Here is a 12,743-nt window from a genome sequence, read left to right on the forward strand (position 1 = left end):
AACGAATTATGCAGAGGGATGTGGTGATGTAGATGAGATCTATCCCTCCTATATAACGGGAGTGACATCATTATTCTTCATAGAGTGAGACCACTAAGTGCATGACCATGCCTAAGTGAGTCAATATGAGATATTGAGCTCATTTGATTAGAGTGAGTCTACTTGGAGTTCAAGATTTAGATTGATTAGAGGATGACACGGTCTATGCCTCACATTGATCAATCTAGATGTCTTTGATAGAAGGACACTTGTCATATATTGTGGGGAGTCACAATTAGTAGTCACAAGGTGATGTTGGATCTCAACATTCTTGTAACTTGGGTAGTAATGATGTGTTGCTAGATACCGCTCATTACTTATGCTCCTAAATGGGTTTAGGGGTATTGCCAACGTTACAAGAACCTATAGGGTCATACACTAAGGACAATTAGATGGAGATTAGGTTCATATGATGAACCAAGAGGATTAGATTCATTTGATGAATCAAATTGGATTAAGAGTAATCCTAATTGGCCTAATTGAGTTGGATTCAAGTTGATTCATGTGTTCAATGAGTCTAATTTAGATTATGACTCATTGAATCAATTTAATTAAATGAATTAGATTCATTATATTAAATTGGCTTGAATTAAATGGTTGGATTAGATCAACCATGAGAGAGATTAAGTCAAGTTTGACTTGACTTGAGAGGAAGATGAAGAGTCAAGTTTGACTTGACTTTATGCCACCTCATTGGTGAGTTGGCATTGAGTGGGCCAATGATGATGCTCCACATCATCATGGTTGCTTAAGTGGGATGCCACCTCATGGGAGTTACCAAGAGTTGTGACTCTTGGCATTCCATGGAGGTTACAACTCCTCTTAATGTGGCCGGCCACATCAATTGCATGATGAGTTTCATTTTGTGAGTAATTCTCATTCATTCCATCATCTTCTTCCTCAAGCTCTCCTCAAGCTCTCCCTCTCCTTTTTTGGCCAAACACCATAGGTGCTAGCACACCTTTGTTTGGTCCCCTCCACCTAATTTTGTTCGTGTGGATACTTCTAGAGAGTTGTCTACTTTGACAATCTTGAGATCCGACAAACCGTTGGACTAGCGGGATAGCGAAGGGCATCACATCGAGGGTAACACTCTTATCTAGTGTAGATCTAGACTTTAGAAACTCGTACTCATATTTTATTTTATTTTTCTTTACACGGATCCGGTGGCCGGGGGTTTCGGGGTTTCCGCGACGCGAAAAAGCGATTTTCGCGGCCCGAAAACCCAACAGCCCTAGGTCGATGGTCAATGAAACGGGCCTAGTAAGGGATGAGCTCCTAAGTTGCCCCTAGGTCGATGGTCAATGAAACGGGCCTAGTAAGGGATGAGCTCCTAAGTTGCCCCTAGGTCGATGGTCAAAGAAACGGGCCTAGTTCCTAATTGGTTCGAGATTAGCTACCTCGGATTTATTTAGGATGCGCGTAAATTCATGTATGTGGTACAAAGTTGGGCCCTCATGTTGATATTATGTTTAAGTACCTATGTAATATATGTTTTCAAAAGAACATCTTGCATATATACATTATCATGAGTTTTCAAAGGGGCATCTTGCATATGAACATGCTATATGATTTCCTTTATGCTTTCATATACTATGTTTTCATACTCTCTTGAGTTATGTCTAAAATGCCTAGATGAACATGCTATTACCTTATGCTTATGCTCTCACATGCAATGTTTATTACTCATGTTTTTATGTTCTTTTCCTTTCACGTTATGATTCATGATTTTGTGAGTAGGAAAGGGATCTTACTAAGTCTATGTGTTTATAGTTTAATTTCCTTATACTGTAGAAAAGGGTAAAGAATGGCTAAACTAAAGGGAGCAGCAGGAAGGGCAAGTGTGCGTGCGTGGCAGTGACATGGTGGAAGTGATCTGCTTATGTTTTCAAGACTTATATATGTTTTAAACTTTTGCATGTGAACTTATACTATCTCCTATTGCATGAAACCTTGTTAGTTATCATGAACTCTAGAGAATAATATCCATGTTAGTTCCTTCATATTTGGTACACCTTATGCTCTAGTTAAACAAGCATGTATTATGTTTCAAGTGGTAGATATCAAGTCAAGTTATGCACTCTAGCATGTTCACATGTTTAATATGTTACAAGATGATATTGTTCTCCATATTATGTTGTTAACATGCATATGATTAAATGAAATGAAAATTTTCTTCCGCTGCCATGACCCCATATGCATATGCATATATGTATGTATCATTGGTAACGCCTCCCCTTCTGAGCACGAGAAGGGCGGGCGTTACAAGGCTGAACAGGAACAATCGGTTGAGCAAAAGAGGCAGTTAAGCTCGCAGCAGTGTTCGTGTAAGTTCGACGGGTAGAGGCCGATCGAGCGAAAGAGGCCGACCGAGTGCCTATTTTCGACCAGCCGGGACAGGTTGAGCAGGAACAACCGGTCGAGCAAAAGAAGCATTTAGGCTCGCAGCAGTGCTCGTGTGAGTTCGGCGGGTAAAGGCTGATCGAGCGAAAGAGGCTGACCCAGTCTTATGCCATTTAAACTTCTCATAAACTTTGACACGTAAGTCATATGGAAATACTTTGTAATTATATGAAGGTTTAATTAATTTGGCGGGCAATGTCTTCTAGAAGCTCATACAGGTATGCTAAACGACAAAGAAGGTACATCTGTGGTACGAAAAAGATTCCTTGAACTATTTTCGCAAGTAATACTTACGTCATCTCATAACGAACTACAACAAACCGGGGTCCATCTCATGACTGTGGAGGTCAAGTGAGGTGGTATAAAAAGGGGAATCCTCTCCACTAGCCAGACAAGTAATCATTCTGACACAACTCAAACCCTAATTTTCATCTTCTTCCACATTACTTCTTCTTCTCGCCGGAGGCTAACTTGAGCGTCGGAGGGTCTAGCCAGAGATTCCCACCCCGGTCTTAGGTCACTAACGCTTTGTCGGTTAGTCTCATTGTGTGCAGGATCACGAGATCGCTTCATCCATCTGGTTGTCGAGTTTTTGCTGATCCTTGGAGCCATCTCACCGGCGTTCTCTTTCGTGAGGTATTATTCATAAGATCTGCTTTGGTTTTCTTGGATTGGTTATCTTATCCTCAAGTGTGAGTGAGGTCCGCTGTGGTTTTCTTGGATCCTCTCTTGTTCATCGGTATCAGAATCCACCATCACCCGTTGCCGCCTAGTGCTTTATCTCGTAAGCTCTCAGACAGGATCAAATATTTTAATATAATAGTGTTCAAAATTTAAAAATGTAGGTTTAGAGTTTAGAGTTTATGATTTAATTATAACGTGTTGTAGCTGTTAGTAGTTGTTATAAATAGTAGCTATTCAGTAACTATTAAAATGTGAAAAATCATTATTTTCATTCTTAATCAAATTGTTGAATATTTGTCATAGTTTGACGTTGGTAGGTAATCTAACGTAATCCTCCTCCTTTATCCGGGCTTGAGACCGGCCATGATCGGTCATCATGAGCGGAGTTAGGCGATGTGAAATTATGATAAACATGCATATCAAACGAGGAAGAAGAAGACCAAAAAAGATTTGATTAACAACAATAAGCAAGATAAAATTTATTTAAATATAGATGATGATATAATAGGAGATAGAATTCAATGGCGTAAAAGGATTCATATAGTCGACCCCATCTAGTGGGAAAAGATTTGATTATTGTTGTTATTAACCAAATTGTTATAGTATAGTTATTACAATATCACTAGAATAAAATATCCTTTTACTTAAAAAAAAAAAAAAAAAAAAAATTCTGAGGCACCTTTTAATATTTGCCCAATTGATATCTCGCAAATGGTAGTGTTAGTAGTATTTGAAAAACGTACATCTCGCTAGATATTCAAACATCATCCCCTTGCTTTCGGATTAAGTCAGCGAGTGGTTGGGCGTAGTAGCTATATCTAATATCTTATAAAAGAGACATTGAGCCCATTCACCGATGTTCCGGATATGTATGAATCTTCTGTTTATTATTATATTTTTCTTAGGACGAAAAGTTGTAAAACAGATTCAAATGTATATTTCAAAAACGATTAATTGTTAACTTTATCATACAAATTTTAAGTTTTTAACAAATTTATTATAACCAATTTTAACAAATTTTAAGTAATTCTCAGTTGTGATGAATTGGCCTGTATTTTTGGCCATGTCGCAATCACGTGAAACCTGCATGGAACTAGAGAACTGGACCATTCGTGAACCCATGCGGCTCATAACAACTCTCTTATTAGTAATTAACCCTCTGTCTCGGCCTTACCTCTATTTAAACCCCTCCACGCCCAAATCGCCTATCGGTGAGTTAAGTTTAGTTAACGCAAGCCATGGGTCGTTTCTCCCTTGCCTTTCTCCTTCTCCTGCTTTCGTCCGTCGCCGGAGGTGCAGCCTCGACGGCGGAGTTCGTGCGCAACGCCTGCAGCCGCACACGCTACCCCGACCTCTGCGAGCAGTGTCTGGCGGTGTACGCGCCGGCAGTGCACCACAGCAAGCTCGCCCTCGCCCGCGCCGCCCTCTCTGTCAGCGCCGACCGCGCCGGGACTGCCTCCGCTTTCGTCGGGCGCATGTCGGCCTCTGCCGCCGCCAGGGGGTCCCGGAATAGCCTCGAGGCCGGCGCGGTGCGCGACTGCATCGAGACCCTACGCGACGGCGTCGACCGGCTCCGTCAGTCGGTGAAGGAGATGGCCGCCATGGCCGGCTTTGCCGACTTCCGGCGTAGCAGGTTCGCCTGGCATCTTAACAATGTGCAGACGTGGGTCAGCGCCGCACTTACCGATGAGACCACCTGCCTCGACGGGCTCGCCCAGTTCGCCGGCCAATCCGTTCGCACTGCCGTCCGGAAGAAGGTGGTGGAAGTTGCGCAGGTCACCAGCAACGCCCTCGCCCTCGTGAACCAGCTCGGTCCAAAGAACTGAACCGACCTGCACTCCGTATCATATACTACTCTGTTTTGAACTGTATATTGTGCTGCTTCTATTATCCATGGTCTCTACGTATCAACGTATGTACATGAGTACATCCTGGAGGAGAAGGTGATATAAGGATATGTGTTGACGTGTTAGATTTTCTTAAAGGAAGCATGTAAAAGTTTGGTTTTTGATTAGATGATGATAATTTTGTGTATCTGATTTCTCATACTTAGCCTATCCTTCTATATTTTGAAGAGGGCAAACTCTACCTATAGAATTTTACTTCCAAACATAGGGAAAAAAAATTAATTCAGTATACAATCATTGACCGTCTTGGTCAACTATTAGAGAAGCAACAAGGATGGAAGATTAAGGTTAACTAAACTTAAACAGTCGTGCCTGTTAAGCGAAGCAACGCCATGGAGTTGGACCGAATTTGATCATGATAAAGATGAAAAGGAAAGTCGGTAATTGCTGGTCAGTTCTGGCTTCCTGTCTACTCCAATTCAACTTCTGCTTCAACCAAACCATGTGTGGCTAGACTCTACCGTCCGACTCAATCGATAAAACTTGAGAGTGAAATGATTGGTTAAGGAAGAGTTTCATGTAACAATTGATCAAATTGAGAATCGAAGAACGGTTACAGCTAAGAACCGAGATACTCTCGTCCGGTTCAGCACCTCGATCCGTGTCTGAAAACAATGTCTTCAGCTTTGATCACCTTCAACAGTGAGGTTTGGTTGAAGTCCACTACTATTTAGGGCTGGCCGAGGGATCCACCAGTTGACAAATCCGCCGGACTTCACGGCGAAAAAATGGTCACAGATAATATTTAATGTGGAATGCCACTCATATTTATCGCATGGGAACTGCACCTATTTATTTGTTTGTTTGTTTATTTTTCCCAATGTTCACCATTCCTCACAGGCCAAATTATAGCCCTTTTTTGAGTTGTGCCTACCTCAGTTTGGCGTTTCCTCATTCATCCACACCATTTGCTTAGTTTTAGTTTTGGAGCATCACAAGTCGGGCTATATATATATATATATATATATATATATATATATATATATAAACAAGGGCACCAAATCAACAGTTGAAGCAAATAAACAAGGAGCTTCATAATCTCAGAGAATAATCATCAAAATCCATGTTTAGTAAAAAGAGAAAATGACGGATGTTGATAAGTTAAACTACTGAACTGGAAATGAAAATAAATAGATAGAAAACTAAATGGGAAAATAAAAGATAGAGAGCTACTAATTCAAGTTAATGCTTAAACATAATGCTCATTCCTCATCATCCATATCACCGTCGCCTCCGACTGCAAAGCGTGAGCGACACGCAGACGTGGTATTGCTAGTTCGATTTTTTTTTAAATATTTTTTTTTATTATTTTTTCCCTTCCGCCTTCTATTCAAATCGGCAGTAAGAGAAATTTCCCAAATTCTAAATTTCCCTCGCCGCTCTCTCTCTCACTCTTGCTCCTTCGTTCTCTGTCGTCCGTTGGACCTTGCGCTCCTGACAGGAAAGCAAAGCAAAAACATTGCAAGCTAAATTCACGTTACAATCGCTTGCTTGTTCACTAGCTGGCTGGCAGCTCCCCAAACTACCACTGAACACGTAGCCAATGCAGTTTGCTTAACACTCCTCTCCATTCTCGATCGTAAGCCTTTTCTACTCCACTATCTGTTGTTTAGCTTTGTATAATAATTTTTAGCCTGATAGATCTTACGATGCATAAGCCCTAGCTACTTTCTTACCAGTTTTTGCTTATGTAATTTGCAAGGAACTTGTCCAGCATCAATTTCTACATTTCACAACCAATGGTAATTCCTTTCATTTTAAGTTGTAATTCCCAACCATGATCATAATATATATTAGAAGGAAGAAAAGATTTATGATACAACGTGTAAGGCCAATACCTGCTACAAACGTCAACAACCACTTGGATAGTTAGCACGTTGTAGCAGCTACTTTGACAGTTAACTGCTACACGTTGTAGCAGCTAATTGTCCAAGTGACTGCTACACCTTGTAGCAGCTAACCGTCGAAGTAGCTGCTATACTATGTAGCAGCTACTTCAACGGCTAGCTGCTACAATATTGTAGCAGCTAATTGGAATGTTAACTATTAGAATGGTGTAGCAACAACCATTCTAACAGTTAACATTCCAATTAGATGCATCTATTTATCTTAAAACCATGCCGAGCTATATTGGAGCATACACTTAAAAGAGGCAGCAATCTATGCATCTATTCAATGAAAATTTAGGTTTATGCTCAAATATATACACACAACAATATATCTAGTTTAGAAATTAGATTTATGTATACATAATGAAATCTAGATAGATAAATTTATGTTCATAGAGAAAACCTACTTGCAAGCATTTAATCGAACAGAACAAGTGCCATACAAGCTTTATCAAACAAGGAAATTGACAATTCAATAGAGTTTACATTATCCACACATTACAATTACTTCCTATATCCTAGAATAATACAAATCTACTCCATAATTGGAAGAAATACAATCCAAGAACTCAAATCATAGAAACTTCAGAAACCTAAGGAAGGGAAGAAGAAACTTATCCTTTGATGTCAAGTGAATCCCTTGAATGTAGATCTTAGAGTGCCAATGAGGATGGAGTAGTAGAACTTGAAGTGCTTCTTCCTTGTGACGTGTATCTTGGCCAATCTTTCTTTTCTTCTTCAAGTTTTCAAATTTCTTACAAGCCTCCCTTTCCAAGAGAAAAGATCACACTCACAACATTGAGGAAGAAAAGAAAGATTACAAACTTGAAGTGCTTCTTCCTTGTGACGTGTATCTTGTAAACGTGCGGAGATGGAAAGCTTGATCTTCAAATCCTTGAGAGATCTTGAGCACGTCAACGATTGATCACACTAGAGCAATAGAACAGTATTTTTCTCAAGGATGATCTTGTTTCTTTTTCTTCTAGCTCTTTTAAATGACGAGAAAACTAGCCGTTTCTCACATCATCGTCGCCATGGATCGATTGGGATTAATTTTGAATCGATTCACAAGTATCCGTTGGAAGGAATCGCGTCAAGATCAATGGCATAGATTACTTCACTTGAACTTGAATCGATTGGTGCAGTGCTTGAATTGATTCAGACATATACTCGTGAAATCCAAAATCGCAGTCACACCGTGAATCGATCGGCCAATCGATTGAGTAACTTCAATTGATTGGCTGATCGATTCAGGAGGCTTTTGTGCTTCGCACAGAAGCTTCTTGGATCGATCGCTCGATCGATTGGTTCCCCAATCGATCGGCTGATCGATCCAGAAGCATTCTGTGCTTCGTACAGAAACTTCCTGTATCGATCGCCCGATTGATTGGATTACCCCAATCGATCAGCTGATCGATCCAGAAGCACTCTGTGCTTCACGCAGAAACTTCCTGATCGATCGGCTGATCGATTGGCTTCCTTCCAATCGATCGACTGATCGATTCAAAGGCATTCTACCTCACAGCCATATCTAAATCGATTTACCAATCGATTTGTGCTAAGTGAGCTTAACACGGATCCAACCTTCTGACTTGCAGGAACTTCTCTCGCCAAGAATCCGGTCCTCGACCTTCTTGGACTTCTCTTGCCTTGCATTCGGTTTTCTAACTTGCAAGGACTCCTTCGCCAAGAATCTGGTCCTCGACCTTCTAGGACTTCTCTTGCATCCGGTCTTCTGACCTGCAAGGACTCCTTCGCCAAGAATCCGGTCCTCGACCTTCTTGGACTTCTCTTGCATCCGGTCTTCCGACCTACAAGAAACTTCTCTTGCAAACTCACAATGCATATTAGATTCACCGTATTAACCTAAACTTAAATAATTGTCAACACATTGAAACTTCCAGGGCATGATTGCACCAACAATCTCCCCCTTTTTGATGTTTGACAATCTATTTAAGTTTAGGCTAAATTCCAATATACCATAATAATACAATGATAAATAATGATTGCAACTGCGCTGAAATTTATCTGAATTTAGCATAAACAGTAAGCATGAGCTTCAACTGTAATTAAATTAAGCATAAAAGTCAACATATCTCCCCCTTTGTCAAAAATAAAAAAAAAACATAGCTCCCCCTTAATACGGACACTAAGCAATTACGATAAGTCCGAGGGGTACTCCTCCTAAATGGGTGCAAGAAGCAAAAACAATATACTAGAAAGAGACTCCCCCTTAAACCAAAACATCATAGAGGAATTATATATACCATAGACTAAAATTAGTTGTGCCAAACCACATATGTTCAACCGACAAGTCATACCATGGACACAAAATACAAAATAGTGTCATAGACGCACACTGCAAACTAAGAGACACACAATCAAACATTCATACAGAAAATCGACACTAGATTTCATAATGGAACATAAAACTCAATCATGCCGCCCTCAGAAGGAGCAGAAGGAGTAGCAACATCAGTAGGAGCAATAGGACTCCTGGAAGAAGCAGCAGGACCAGGGGGCACATCCTCTACCGGAGGAGGGAGCTGAGGAGAGCGTCCTGATATCCACGAGCGGACCAGCTCGGTCAAAGACTCAACACTCGTCCGCAGAGTGGCAATCTCAGTACGCATCTCAACAACAACCATGGACAACTCCTCCAGACGAGTGTCCACAGTCTCCTCAAGCATCTTAATTTGGGTAGCGACAACAGGATATGGAGAATCAGGTGCCTCAATATCCGCCTGAGGATCAGCAGCCTCTGGATCCGATTCATGTCCGACCCCCCGAGGTCGAGCTCGTGGGCCTTCACCAAGGGCACGTCCGTCAATCCATCTGATGCCATCCGGTCCAGCCACCATACTAGTCTTCGCGAAAGATCGCGAAGAGATGCGGGAATATGAAACTGTCATATGCTGTAGCTTCCCTCGGGAGACATTTACCTCCATAGACTCCAACCAATCGGTAATGATATTGCCAAAAGGCATATGAACGGTTTGCTGCACAGGCTGAGTGAAGTGAATGATGCAATGAAAGATGTTCAAGGCTATTTTTACATCAAGGCGATGTCGCATGGCGAACAGCAAGAACATGTGAGAAGGTCTGAGAAGGGCCAAAGAACGAGTGACGATAGGCAGAAGACAGTTTATAACGACTTTGAATAGGGCATTGTCCAGTGCAGATAACTCAAGAGATGAGAAAGTGGTAATATGCGCAAGTGGACCATCCGGACGGGGACGACCAAAAATATCCTGATGCATGGAAGCAATAGTGATATGCTCGAATGGTGGGGGCAAGAGCTCAGGCAGGGTAGGATAAAAGGCGAAATCATTCGTTGAATGGCGACACCCTAAAAACTCCTAAAGAATCTGATAAGAGAAATCCAAGCTCCACTTGGAAACACGAGTGCAATAAAGAATTCCATCTGAGGTATGCAAGTTGTTATAGAATTACAAAACAAGGCTAGGATTGACACTGCGTCCACAATAAACAATGGAGGAAAGTTTATAATGCTCTATTAAGGAAAACACTTCAAAGCAAGAGTCATGATAGAATTTTTTATCAATGGAACGAGGAGGAATTAACTTGAAGGTGTTTCGGTGAAAGGCCTGCTGCAACGCAGCATTTGGGAAGTGCTGATCAGTAGGAGGCTTAGGACGTGATTGCATTCGAGAGGAACCCTCACCAGACTCTCTAACCTTTTGTTTCTTTTTGAAGGATGGAAAAAAATGCACAAGAACAGAAGCAACACGATGGAATCATAATGCAAAGAGAAAATAAATGGCCGTGCACATGATGCATGAATGAAATGCACAAAAGAAACATCAAGATTAGCCACAATCAACTGACAAGAGCAAAATAGAGAGAAAAATAAAAAAATGAAGGAGTTACCTAGGGTTTGAGTTCGGCATTGTGAGCTGCGACAAAGAGACAAGGAAGAAGGGACAACTTAGGTCGTAGAAGGAGTAGAGGCGGAAGAAAGGTGGAAGAGCGCCCTTCGCCGGAGAAAAACCACTGGAGAGAACGACCGATGCAGGTGGGAGAGTCGCCGGGAAAATCGCCTAAGAGTTAGGGCACGAAAAGAGCCGGGAGAGAAAATGAGGTGGAGTGAGAGAAAACCTAGGGTGATCGGGTTTTAAGATGAGTTTTAAATTCCCAATTGATCGACCGATTGATTGAGAACAAGTGAATCGATCGGTCGATCGATTCACGATGCCTCTGTGGAAATTGAAACATTCATCTTAATCGATCCATTGATCGATCCAAACTCACTGAATCGATCCGTTGATCGATCCAAATGCTTTCTGGAAAATCGAAAACGCGTTCCAATCGATCCATTGATCGATTGAAACACTCTGAATCGATCCATTAATCGATTCAGATGCTCTCTATGGTGAGACGCAAGCCTCTTAATCGATCAACCGATCGATTGGGAGGTCTGATATTACTGGACTTTCAAAAACTTTCAGATCCAAGTTTTGGAAATGCACAAACAAAACATACACTACTCTAAAAATCACGAAATTTTGTGTAGACACTATACATATCGCATATTATCAAGAAAAAAAATAAAATTTGACAAGATTTGACTCTTCTTAGCGAAAACTTACACAAAATTGAAGATTGTCGAAAACTTCAATGATTTGAGTAAGTGCGTATCTAAATGTTCAGTGTTAACTCTCATCCAATAACAAACTTCACCCAAGGTTTTAAAAATATGTTTTACACATATGGTAAATTTAAAATTTCCAATCATAATCGTAGGGCAACGTGCACATGATTTGTACACTTGCTTTCCCTATGATTGGAAAAATGAATGTTTCATATGAAAGTCATTTTTCTTGACCAAAATAATGCATCATAACAAGCATTATGACCAAGATAAATGTCTCTAACCTCTCACCCCCATCTAAATCACATTAAGAGGACAATTCTAGATTTTTGTGAGAGTTAAAATTAAGGTGAAGAGAGCTTAAAAGGCTTTACCTATAAAGTGATCATGGAGGATGTAATTTAATCAATACAACACATCCCTAATTCCCTTCTAAGAAAATTAAAATCAGCTTCGGGAAGAGGTTTAGTGAAGATATCGGCTAAGTTTGATTTTAACTCAACATAATTTAAGATGATGTCACTTCGAGTCATATGATCACAAATAAAATGATGTTTAACCTCTATATGTTTCGTTCTTGAATGATGGGCAGGATTTTGGTCAAGTTAATCGTACTCACATTATCACAAAGGACTTGAACATTGTTGTAGGTAAGCTTATAGTCCTCTAGAGTATGAGTCATCCACAATAATTGTGATACACACTCTCCCATGACAATATATTCTGCTTCGGTTGTGGAGAGAGCTGTAGGACCGTGATCGTTCGATAGAGGGGGGGGTGAATATCGATTCGAAAAATAACAAGTATAAACGCAGCGGAATTGAAAATTGAACACAATGAGATTTACTTCGTACGGAGCCTGTGACGACTCCTACTCGAAGGCCCGTACTCCGTGAGTACTTTCGTTGGGCAATTCACTAGCAATTCGAAATGATGATTACAAAAGAACCGTACAGTGAATGCTAATGAAAAATGAAAACAAATACCGACAAGAAAGGAAAAGAAATGAGCGTAGTGTCGGAGCTTTGTTGGCGTCGCAGAAGCGTAGAGCAGTGGAAGACTTTTCTTTTTCCGTTGTTGTACTGAAGCTCCCCTCTGACCCTTCTTTTATATGAAGCTCGGGGCGCCCTGGATTCCTTCCGGGCGCCCTGGTGAGACGTGGCAAGTCCAACCAGCGAGCTCCACGTGGCGACGCGCGATCAGGATGAA

The 12,743-nt window shown here is 41.0% G+C and overlaps 1 protein-coding gene across 1 annotated transcript; it reads left to right on the forward strand.

Moving 5' to 3' along the window:
- Positions 1-4,315: 4,315 nt before the first annotated feature.
- On the forward strand, positions 4,316-5,160 carry LOC122039643 (pectinesterase inhibitor 9-like). The gene has a single exon (XM_042599158.1). The coding sequence runs from the start codon at positions 4,365-4,367 to the stop codon at positions 4,950-4,952; it is 588 nt and encodes a 195-aa protein (XP_042455092.1). The 5' UTR covers positions 4,316-4,364; the 3' UTR covers positions 4,953-5,160.
- The last annotated feature ends 7,583 nt before the right edge of the window (positions 5,161-12,743 follow it).

This window comes from Zingiber officinale, chromosome 2A (assembly GCF_018446385.1).
Source record: "Zingiber officinale cultivar Zhangliang chromosome 2A, Zo_v1.1, whole genome shotgun sequence".
Classification (NCBI taxonomy): domain Eukaryota; kingdom Viridiplantae; phylum Streptophyta; class Magnoliopsida; order Zingiberales; family Zingiberaceae; genus Zingiber; species Zingiber officinale.